Consider the following 12,315-nt stretch of genomic DNA (forward strand, 5'->3'; position numbering starts at 1 on the left):
TTAGAGCACAGAGAAAGCCTTAACTATAAAACAAAAAATAAAAATTTTTAAAACTATAGCTGATCAAAAGATACCATAAAAATAAATAGGCAAGTCACAAATGGGAAGAAAATATTCATAATACATATATCTGAAGAAAGAAATATATCAAAATATATACAGAACTTCTGAAATTCAAGAATAAAACTTCAAATAACCCAACAGGCAACAAGCCAAAGACTCAAACAGACACTTAATAAGGGAAAATGTATAAATGACCATTAAAACAGAAAAATATGTTCCACATTGTTAGTCATCAGGAAGATGCAACTTAAAACCACAGTAAAATACCACTACATCAGGGGTGTCACACTCACTTTCACCAGGGGCCACATCAGCTTCACAGTTACCTTCAAAGGGCTGAATGTAATTTTAGGACTGTATAAATGTAACTATTCTTTAACAGTTAAGTGAGAGCTTGGCGCTGCCACCAGGTACAAACAACGTGCCGGGCCGGATAAAACAAAGTGGAGGGCCACTGGCCTTGGGTTTGCCACCTGTGCATTACACATATTAGAATGGCTAAAATGAAAAGCCAACAAACCCTAAATATTGGTGAGGACACAGAACAACCAAAACTTTCATGCATGGCTGGTGGAAATATAAAATGACATAATCATTTAGAAGGTATTTGGCATTTTCTCAAAAAATTAAACATAGAAACTATCCTAGGACCAAGCAGTTTCACCCTTAGGTATTTATTTACCCATGAGAAATGAAAATATAGATCCATAAAAGGCCTTACACCTGAAATTTTCATAGGAGTTTAAGTCATAATTAGCCCATGCTGGTAACAGCCTAAGTGTCCATCCACAGGAAAATGAATAAACTATGGTATACATACAACTGTATATTCATACAATTCATACAATTAAAAGAACTACTCATATACAGAACAACATAGATGAATCCTAAAAACACTATTCTGAATAAAAGAAGCCAGATATCAAGGAGTACCTACCATATGGTTCCATTTCTGTGATGCTTAAATAGGCAAAACTAGTCTATGGTGACAGAATCAGAATAGGATTGCTTGGGGTCAGGAAGTGAGAAGAGACACAAGAGCTTACTACAATCACAGATGTGTTTTGTTACCTTCAAAGGAGAGTGGATTACATGAACATGTGCATTTGTCAAACTGACTGAACTATACATCTAAGACTTGTGCATTTCACTACATGTACATTATACCTTGTTACAAAGTTAAATAATTTACTAATTTAGATATTGTGAACAACTTTATACCAATATATTTGGTAACTTAGATGAAATGGACTAATTCCTAGAAAAATATATTAATCTAAAATAACTCAAGAAAAAAATAGAAAGCCTTAAATGCCCTTTGACTGTTAAAAAAAATGGATCAGTGGTGAAATACCATAGAAAATTCTAGACTCAGATGGTTGTAGCAGTAAATTCTATCAAATATACAAAGAATGTTCCAATACTACATAAATGCTCCCAGAGGAAAGAAAAAGAGGAAATATACTCCAAACTCTATTCATGAGTTAATGTAACCTAGCAAACTGGGGCTTGACCACATGTCACCTTGATGCATGATCCAACAATTAGTGTTGAAGGAAACAGGGTTTTATTTACAGGATTCCAACCTTGGGAGGGCTGAAAGCACTCTTGCTCAGAGCCCTGTTCTCCCACAAGACCCAGAACTTTCCTTACTCCCTACCAGGGTGTAAGCCAAAATCATTCCAGGAGTCCCCACATCTTTATCTGTTCTTAAACCATCTGTGCAAACAGGTCTCCATCCCCTCTGGAAGGAGCTCTTGTAAGTTTCAGAGTGGCCATTCTCTTGCAGAAGCTCTCTCTCCTTCAGGATCTGGGGTATATTGTTCTCAGCCTCCATGTAGTGGTTCAGGGAAACATGTGCCATGTTACACTGGATCATGGTGGAGTCCAGGGAGGCACATGTCCCAAAAGAGTGGCTTCTCCATATGTCCTTCAGAGAAGCAGAAGTCTGTAGCTCAGCACTCCTGGTCACAGTTCAGTTCAGCTCCAAGCATCTCCCATAAATCTGTGCTTGGTTAGGGAGGTCCTCACATACCTCCATCAGCTCTCTCTTTACACCCTTTCCTCCGGCACAGCTTCTTCCTCCTCTCTTTCAGCCCTCTTTTAAATGCTTGACCTGGAACTCTTATATGACCTCATATCCGGCCCCTCCTATGATGTGCTACTTTTGCTAGTTCCCCTTTTTCTTTTACCTTCTTTCAGCTACCATCTTTAGTCATGTCAAGAGTTCCCTGTGACAGAGGGGCATCAGGGGTGGGCATCCACCTCCCCTGGCTATATCACCAGTCAGGATAGGCCCTTAAAGTCATGTATACCCTTTGCCCTGGGTGGCAGCACAACTATTAAGTTGTCATTGTTATTCAAAGTACCTTAACTGCCTTTTGTCCACTTCCCCCTTCCCCTAATCCAAGTTTATCAGGAATATGCTCTGCTATTTTCAGGGACCCCTACACTGCATGCAACCCATTACATTAGAATAAACTTGATACCAAACTCTGACAAGTTCAATATGTGAAAGGAAATTATAAGCCAGTATGATTCATGAATATAATGTAAATATTCTAAATAAACAAATCCAACAATATATAAATAGGACCTTTACCAAATTAGGTTTATATCAGGAGTAAAAATTTGATTGAAGATTAGAAAAGCAATGTAATTCAACGTATTTACAAATTAAAGAAAAAAATTTGATTATCATCACCTACAAAAGGAACTGTTAACTGAACTCGTATACTCATGATTTTTAAAACACAAAAAACCCCACATAACCAAAAACCCTTAGCAAACAGAAAATAGAAAAGAATTTCTTTAACTTGATTAAGAATATCTATAAAAAACCTACAGAAAAATTATTCTTAAATAATGAAACACTGAAAACTTTCCTTCAATACTGAGAACAAGACAAGAATGGCTGCCACCACCATTTCTGGTTAACACTCTACTGGAGGTCCCAGCTGGTACATTTATGCAAGAAAAAGAAGTAATGAGGAAAACAGTAGAAAAGAGGAAACAAAACTGTTGTTATTCACAAATAATATGAATATGTACAAAGAAAATTCAAATTAATCTAAGGATAAATTGTCAAATAAATTTTATATTTTAATATATTTTTGACTAGACTCTCTATATCATTTCCTTTTTTAACTAAAAAAATCCACATGTTTTAGAGTATATAAAACATAAATATATAATTTATGTTAAAACTATAAACTATAGCTTACAAAAGAAATGTTGGCATCCAAATATCAGCAATTTAAATTAGAATTGTTGCCATCCAAAAATAGCCCATGCACTATCTGGATATTTTAAATATTATTTTTTAAAATAAAAATATATTTCAAAAAGATACTTTTGAAAATATGAAAGGTATTTTAAAATAAAAATACACAATATATAAATATAAAATGATTCAGTGTTTATTGCAAAAATATTTAAATGCAGAAATGTATAAGATAGCTAATGCCCATGAAATAAGTATTAATAATAGTCAGGAATATCTGCTTCTAGATTTTGTTCTATGTGTAGTTACACATATACTTGCATTTTACCATGGTAGCCTTCATGTACCATTATAAAAGTCAACAGACCAACTACCTTCCACATTCACTACACTCTTACAAAGAATCCAAAAAACAGTTAAGCCTGATATAATTTTCCCATAAGTGTCTTCTGTGCTAAATTATGAGTGTGTTCAACCACTTCTTGCTTCTAAAATAAAAACTTACTGTGTTATATACTCCTTCAATAGTTTCTGGTCCTTCAGTGGATTTAGCCACTACTTTCAGCTTTCCAGGTGAACCTTTCTCCAACTGTTGAACCTAGTAAGGATAAACAATGTAACGATTTTATCTAAAGGGAACAGAAAACTAATGGGTCCTAGGATGTGCATGTGAGTGTGAATATGTGTGTGCGTATGCATTTAGGTTTTTGGACTAAACAGAGAGAGACAGAGAACAGAGGACTGTCACAAGATACATTTTGGAGGTAGATTAGTTGGAGGTAGCATAAAAGGAAGAATGAAGGGATGCTTACTAAGATGTTGATTTAGTAAATTGTGTGGACTATAATATCATTTAGTGAGTACACACAACAGAAAGATTAGCAGGGGAATATACATAGGCAGAAAATCAAGAGTTTCATATTTGTCTTGTTAAATTTGAAATGTTTATGAGGAATTCAAGTGGAAATATCTAGTAGACAGCTGTCCAAATGAGTGTGGAGTTCAGGAGAGATGGCTGAGCAGGATATATATATATCTGAGAGCCATTAGCATTAAGATAACAAAATGTGGGCCTAAAGCAGACTGCCTAGGTATAAAGGGCAGAAAACTGAAAAGGGAGGAGGGACCAGGTGTTCTGATATTTACAAGTTGAGTATACCTGGAGCCACAGGCTGTGGGGTCAGAGAAGTGGAGAAAGGAGTGGGTTTCAAACGGAAAGAATGTCAATTTTACCAACTGATGCCAGAGGCCCAGTAAGGTAGGATAGAGATGTAAACATGGCTTTGACAACACCACCTGACAAGTTTCAAATGAATGGTAGGGAAGGAAGAAGCGGCTGAGAGTCTGAGGCAGCAGGAAATGAGGTAAGAAATGAGAAGCAACATGTATAGTTTTCTCCTAAAGGGAAAAAGAAAAATGGGGACCCAGCCAGAAAAGTAGAGAGGGGAGGAAGGGCTTATTTGTTTAAAGATAAATGACACTGAAGGGCATGATAGAGGAGAAAGGGAGACCCTGAAGATTGGAAGTCCTTGAAAAGGTGGGAGAAGGCAAGGAACAGTGAGAGAAGAGGGAATCTGGCCTAAGAGGAACAAGGACCCCTCCCTGTCAGAGGAAGAGAAGACAGGGACAAATCGGGGCCAGTATTATAGACTTGGGGTGGGAACACTATCCTTAAGGTTTCCTATTGAGTACAGACCAATCCACTCAATGACATGAAGGAGGGGTAAAATAAAAGGCTAAAGAGAGAGTAAAAAGAACATTAAAAGAATTCCAAATGTCATTCAGACTCACCATTACAGGTATAAATTTCCGTAAGAACTTAACACCATGTTGTTCCATGTAGGAACCCACTTTCTCTGCCATTTCTTGATCAAAGCCACGAAGAAGGATTGAACGCACCATAATTGTGACATCTAAGCCAACACCAGCAAGAAATCCTGCACATTCCAGAGCCACATAAGATGCACCAATCACTAATGTTTTTCCAGGGCAATAAGGCAGAGAAAAAAGGTCATCACTGAAAAATAAAAATAAGAAACAGAATACCTAGGCAATAAAAATGAAATGAGTTACTGCTTTCAATGGTCTTTTGTTGGCTGAATTACAATTTGGGGCTTGAGTGAAGAAACACTAAAAGAAATAGCCTTTTGGAGTTTGTAATAGTTTCTCCTATGGAGGAAGAAGTATACCTCAGTTTTTTAAAAATCAAATTAGTGGATTGCAAGCAAAGTTTTGTGTGTATGGTTTTTATCCTCACCCAAGGACGTTTTTTCATTGCTTTTAGAGAGAAAGGAAGAGAGGAGGCAAGGGAGAAGAGAGGGAGAGAAGAAACATTCATGTGAGAGAGAAACATAGAGTGGTTGCCTCCTGTACATGCCCCATCTTGGAACTGAACCTGAAACCTACATATGTGCCCTGACCAGGAATCAAACCCATACACTTTTGTTGCATGGGACAATGCTCTAACCGACCAAGCCACACTGGCCAGGGCACAAGGAAAGTTTTTTTTAAAAAAACAGAATAGAAAATATTAGGCTAACTTATATGTGATAAGAAGAAATATTATTTTGTTTTGGATGTGTGTGTGTGTGTGTTCACCTGACTAAACAGCACAATGAAAAATATGTTTCTTAATGTGTATCTGGTCAAAAAAAGCTTGCAAGTCATTGTACTACATTATATGTTATTCTCTTTAGGAACGGCCAGCCATGATTCTCCTGATCAGCTGGTTCATTGTTATTATATTAGACACTAAAACCTAAAGCTAATTGTATTTGCCTCTTCTCTTCAGCCTTCGGGAAAGTTAGAGCCAAATTCCCAGAGCAATTATCTAGAAACATAAAGCACATTTTTGTGCATAAATGTGACCTTATTATTTACCTAACTTTATTTTCTCTTTACTCCATTATGTTAACTGCATAGCTTCTTGCATTGTATATACTTTTATTTATCAGTTCAAAACTTTGTGAAACAAGACAGGAAACACACAAACATAATACAATTTACAGTGAAAATGGCCTATTTAATCTTACCTAGTAATACAGTATTCTTTATCTCCTTGAATTCCCAAATACCGTGGTCTTTCACCTGTTGCTATGACAAATTTTGCAGCAGTATAATAAGTTTCCTGTCCTTTTCTATTGGTTGCCTTGAAAAAAGAAAAGTAAATTTCACTTTTCAACCAACACTACAAAGTACCAGTCACCACAATCAAACTAGTTACTCCCCTCTGTGGAGCTTCCGATCAAAAGAAACAAACATGCAAAATAATAATGCAGTGTGATAAGCATCATCACAGAAATAGAAGTCTTCACAAAACATTAGCCAAAAAACCATAGTGGGGGTGGTTTAAAGGTGGTGGCATTTCAAGTGGAGATGAGAAAAGTGCAAAGACTTTAGAGAAATGGAAACCTAAAGAGAAAATAGTACATAAAAATGTACACTGAAAGGCCTGAAAGCAGCTGACATCCAGGGAACAGCAAGTGGCCAGAAGTGACAGGACAGGAGGCTATGTGTCAGAGGTGAAGTCACACAGATTAATGCCAAAAGTAAAGATCCTTCCATGCCATCCTAAAAATCCAGGCTATGGAGCATCAGGAAAGGTTGTTCATTGTTTGTTTATTTCCAATTATATAAGTAAATAATAAATACATTCACATTTTAAAAATTCAAAAAGCAAAGTATTTAAGCAAAGGGATGATTTTAGTGGGATGGAGGGAGGGCAACCTGGAGACAGGGATCTGTGACAGACAAACAAGTTCAAGCTGTGGGGATGAAATGAGAAGAACCTGAAGTTTCTTGCTGGAGTAACTGGAGAGATTCTAGTATCACTAAATGAGGAGGCATAGGAGAGGCAGGGATGGCTAGGAATGATCACTTATTCAGCCAGCTATACTAGGTATATGACAGTTTGAGAACTAAAACTGACTGACTTGGATTTCTAGTATGTTTCATGTGAATATGTAGGTCAAATTAGCCCATGTATGGCTGTAAAAGGGTAGCTTTAAATGGACCACCTCACACCTTTCTAGACAATAAATGACCACAAAATAACCTCAAATTCTATCAAGGTTATTGCACACTATGCTACAAAAGCAGAGTACAAAAATAAACTAGGTTCTTGAGGATGATATTTGCTTGTCTTTCAAAACTCCAATTAAAAAGTTTTGTATTCATCAAAATGGTCTCATTTTCCTTACATATTGATCTTATGATACATAAACATTATAAATATAAATGTATAAAATACACTAATCTGATGCTACCTTTATTAATACTTTTATGAATAATATATATTGAAGTTCTATTTAAGGTTTCATTTTTTAAAAGAATTAACACTAAAATTTTGATTTTTTTACTGTTTAAACATTTTCTTTTAAAATAGTAATCAAAAGGCAATTTCAAAGAACTTTAAAGAGTTCTTTAAAAGGAAATTTCCTTAGTTTAGCTAGACATGTGGAATCCACAAACAATGGAAGAAATACTTGTGCATGCATGGCCGAATATATACTAGCTATACCCCTTAACATGCAACGTGGAATTTTAGTCAAGGCAAGTACAAGCAGTAGTAAAGGAAAGCAATGAACAAGACAAAATATTCAAACACTACCTTTATTTTATGGTGCTCAACAAATTCTCCATAGGAATTTACATAGGCCACAGCCTTCTCCCTCAAAGACAGCCTGTAGCTCCAATTTAGAGAGCCAATGTGGTTTTGAATAGCTTCTGTCATGGTCTTCCAGTTGTGCCTCACTGAAAATAAATAACCAGGGTGAAATCATAAAGTGAATTTTACTGTAAATGTAACTACATATAACCACACATGAGCCACATAATATATTGCTTTAAAAACCAAGAAGTGAACAGAAAATAATTAGTAACTTAAACCTTTTTTATACTAGCTATGATTCATACTTCTACCTCTTTTATATTACAAAACATATGCAAAAAAGCATAGTTCTGAAAAGAAAACTGGGAAAAAAATCCACCAAGGAGAGAATGGGGAAAACTAGCTCTCCTATGGCCACGCATGCAAAGTTATGAGGCAGGAAGATCTCTACTCAGGAGCACCAGAGGAGGCACTTTCACATTTTGTGAGGGCCTGCTGCATGTGGCCTTCTGTAGTAAACCGTTCTATGTGGCGTGGGCCCAGCTCCCACTTGGAGATGCACAGGACCCATGCCCACGGATAGGTTCTCCTGTGGGGAATCATGCCTGCAATGTACCTAGGCTACTATGATTCTTGCTTTTTACTAAAACTCCCTCACCCTGAATTGAGGACATTTACTACAAAGCAACTTCCTAAAAACCATGCTAAACCTTCCAAGGATGAGTGCCACCAGGTTCAACTACTTTTGCCTTTTCATTTGCAAATATCCCTCTCCTGTGATGTGATTAGCAGCACTGGCTCCTTTGTTTTCTGTAATAGGTAACCATCCAAAGTGAACCTGTGAATAGTCAATGAGGACCTTCTTGTACTGTGCCAAGACAATAAAAGCTCATTGGAGCAAGGGCTGAGGCTTTTGCTCCCCCTGAGAGAAAAGCCACGTTGTCCCTTTTCCTCCACCGGATTCGGTAAGCCATGTGAATGTCTTTTTCATCCATAATGAAGCAGACCCCAGGAGACAGGGTCCACATCAGCCTTCTGCATTTAAAGGGAAGCAGGCCTCAGGTCAGTGAGCACTGCACATTCACCTCCCCAGACAGGTCTGGGCTATTCCCATTCAGTTCAACCAGCTGTGGTTTTATGATAGTGAATACCCTATATTTCTTTATGATAAATGTGGTTATTACACACCATTGCACACCATTTGTATTGAAATGCTTACCCACTTCCTGGTGAAGTTGGGTGGCAGTTGATGGGATCAGATTTCTTATCATCCCTGTATCTTCTAGGTGGAATTTATTTCTGGGCATTCACCTTACCTGCTGATGCTGGTTCCTAAAAGACATACTGTCTCCATGTGTCACCTGTTTGTGAGACAGAGGCCAGCCCAAGGGTCCCATCAAACTAGATGAGATCCCTGAAGACAAACCCAGCCAAGAGAGAGTTCACCCTCTCATCACCATCTAGTACTCTCAAGAAAGGCCCCACCACTCATCAGGAACATGGAGATGTTATGATGCAAGCAAGGAAATGAGGTCACAGTGCAGAGAGGCTTGGCTAATGTAACTGTTTATGATCCAGAACTCATATCACCCTTTCTAGGATGCCAATATATATAATAAAGTCAACTAACATTTTGTAATCTGGAAGGTCATTCTGGTTACTACATTACCCAACTACCATCCTATGATGCCTGGAGGTTATGACCCAGCAGTGCTGACCCTTTCCACAACAGCACATACCCTCATATCCTAAAATACCTCTGCCTCACTCCCCCAATAGTTGTAAAAGCTATTCTTCCAACCCTTAAAAAATCATTTATCCCAAGGTCCTCCTCAGTTAAATTCACACTTTATATCCTTGTTTCTGGTTCTTCTTGTAAAAGACATTCTATATATGAGGTTCCCAATATGGCTGCACATCCGGACCCCTGGGAAACATGTTGAAATATACAGATCCTAGGACCCACCTCAAACCTGTGCAGTCAGGAGCAGGACCTCAGAACTTATAGTTAAAAAGGTCCCCTAGGAGGTTTTAATATGGCAAGTCCATGGACTGGCAGTATATTCCTGCAACAGTATCATCATTTTAAATACTGATGAAAAAAGTCATTCTCAAAGATTAACTATCCACACTTTTCAATATGAACTTAGAACAATCTGTCAAGTCCCCCCACCAAAAAAAATTTGAGATATTTCTTGGACTTAAATGAAATTTACAAATTAATTTTGATATAATGTCTTCAAAATACTGAGGCATTCTCTTCAAAAACCAGTATATATTCTGTTATAGAATTTGTATATTCTTTTCATATATATTTTGTACATCCCTAGATAGATTTATTCATTCCAAGTTATTCTATCATTTGTGTTGCAATTTTCTATTACATAGTTAACATTACTGCTGATATGTTGTACATTCTAGATATATTGCATATAATTCATATTATAAATTTACAAAATCTTTTTCTTCCTCCTTTTCAAATATGTACACATTTTTCCTTTTCTATTCTTCCTTTTTGTGCATTGGCCAGAAGCACCAAAACAATGTGGGTATTAGTAGTAGAAGTGTGCAGCCATGTCTTAGTCTTGACTTTAATGCAAATGTCTCAAAATTTTCTCTATTAAGTATTTGCTTCTGATTTTTGTTCATTATATAAAGGAAGTATTCATTTCTTTGCTTATTTCCCTAACAGTTGTTTTTAAAAAGCAAGAATAGATATAAGAATTTTATTATATGCTTTGGGAGCAGAAATCTAGGTCATCGTGTGGATCTTATGTACTCCTACCATGATTTCCTGATGTTGACTCATTCTTGCATCCCCAGAATGAATCCTCATAAGGACACTGCGTTCTTTTAGTAGAGTGCTACAGAGGATTTGTCAATGCTTTTTCTAGAGGTTTGTTACCTTAACAGGCTATAGCTTTCTATACTTAGACTATTCTTCTGTATAATCAAGTCAGCCTCAAAAAATAAAAGGTAAACCTTTTCAATTTTTCTAACCCTTACACAATTTAAATTAGAGAGAACCCCACAGGCAAGGGAAGTAAAGGCAAAAATAAATGAATGGGATATCAAACTAAAAAGCTTCTGCACAGGAAAAGAAACCAGTAATAAAACAAAGAGGCAACTGACAGAAAGGGAGATGATATTTGCAAACAACAGCTCCAACAAGGTTTAATATCTAAAATATATAAAGAACTCGACATTACTGAGGGGCCCATGGATGGCAGGATGGCTCTAGAAGCAGGGGCCTAGCAAGGGCCCTGAGGAGTAACCCCAGCCTGGCTATGGCCAGCATGGCCCCTACTCTGTTCTAGCTCTTCCACAAGAGGAACAACAGGTCAGGAACACCTGTCAGGATGCACAGGACCCAGATTTCATGTTCAGGTTTCTTGGAAGCTAAAACTGGAGGTATTTGGTTACAGGACCCAGCGGCCTCAATGTTATCAAAGGACAAATGTGAACCCTAAGAGATATGGTTACTACTGCCCAGACTGAAGCAGGACTGAATCAAATGAAGCACGGTAGTAAACTGACCATAGAATCATCCTCTTAGAACTGTTAGTAAAGGGAGTCCTTAAAAATTGACAATGATAGTAAAATATTATGTGATACTACAGGCTTTGTTCATTTTTGGTTGCTATATCTGTTGCTGGTAGAAAAACTTTAAAATTGTCAGACTTGATGTAATGTAAACTTGAATTCAAGGTAAAATTTAGTCACCAAACTGCATTTGAAGAAGAGATTATGTATTTCAAAACAGCCTTCACACTTGTTGCAGTGCAGAAACCTGTTTATATAGCTAAGCTAAATGTCAAATATCACCCATACCTGGTAGGATAGTGGAGAACCCAGCTGTGCAGTGGTAGTAAGAAAAAAATAAGAATTTGTTAAATTTTGCAACAGGTGAAACTATGAAATGATTACTGTACTGGTTTTAAAAGTTTCAGTATTACAATTATTCACCCACTCTTGCTAAGGCAGGACACATTAGTAAACACAAGGTTCCAGCACAAATAACACCCCTTTTTTATTACAAAATCTTTTATTCCTAAATCATAAGAATGTAAATCTGTAACATAACTATCACACTGAAGCACACCATATGACATTTTAGGTGAAATGTTCAAATTAAAACTATAAATTATTACACCATATTATTACCCTTCAGTCACACTCAAGCAGACATTACTTCTGCTGGACCCTATATTCAGTAAGACATGTGAAGCTGAAGTAGTTAATGTAAAGAATTTAACTGACTTTAGAGGAAAAAAAATCTTCAGTTGTAAACCTCTTGGGAAAGTGCTTAAAGACAGTTTCCTAGGTTTTGGTCTTTACCACTGGAAATAAATGTCTTGTCATCCTCATCTAATCACTTTCTGAAAACATTTCTTTAGTATTTCTTTTTGGAAAATGAAAG

The 12,315-nt window shown here is 36.8% G+C and overlaps 1 protein-coding gene across 2 annotated transcripts in view; it reads right to left on the reverse strand.

The window, feature by feature from the left end:
• Positions 1–12,315, reverse strand: part of TXNRD3 (thioredoxin reductase 3) — an 84,306-nt gene that overhangs the window by 21,002 nt on the left and 50,989 nt on the right. For both annotated transcript variants that reach the window (XM_028524566.2, XM_036009394.1), the window contains exons 7-10: positions 7,896–8,038; positions 6,319–6,434; positions 5,078–5,303; positions 3,792–3,884 (exon numbers count right to left, since the gene is read on the reverse strand). In XM_028524566.2, coding sequence (XP_028380367.1) covers positions 3,792–3,884; positions 5,078–5,303; positions 6,319–6,434; positions 7,896–8,038 — 578 coding nt within the window. The remainder of the gene's footprint in view (positions 1–3,791; positions 3,885–5,077; positions 5,304–6,318; positions 6,435–7,895; positions 8,039–12,315) is intronic.

The sequence above is a fragment of the Phyllostomus discolor genome, chromosome 9 (assembly GCF_004126475.2).
Source record: "Phyllostomus discolor isolate MPI-MPIP mPhyDis1 chromosome 9, mPhyDis1.pri.v3, whole genome shotgun sequence".
Classification (NCBI taxonomy): Eukaryota; Metazoa; Chordata; class Mammalia; order Chiroptera; family Phyllostomidae; genus Phyllostomus; species Phyllostomus discolor.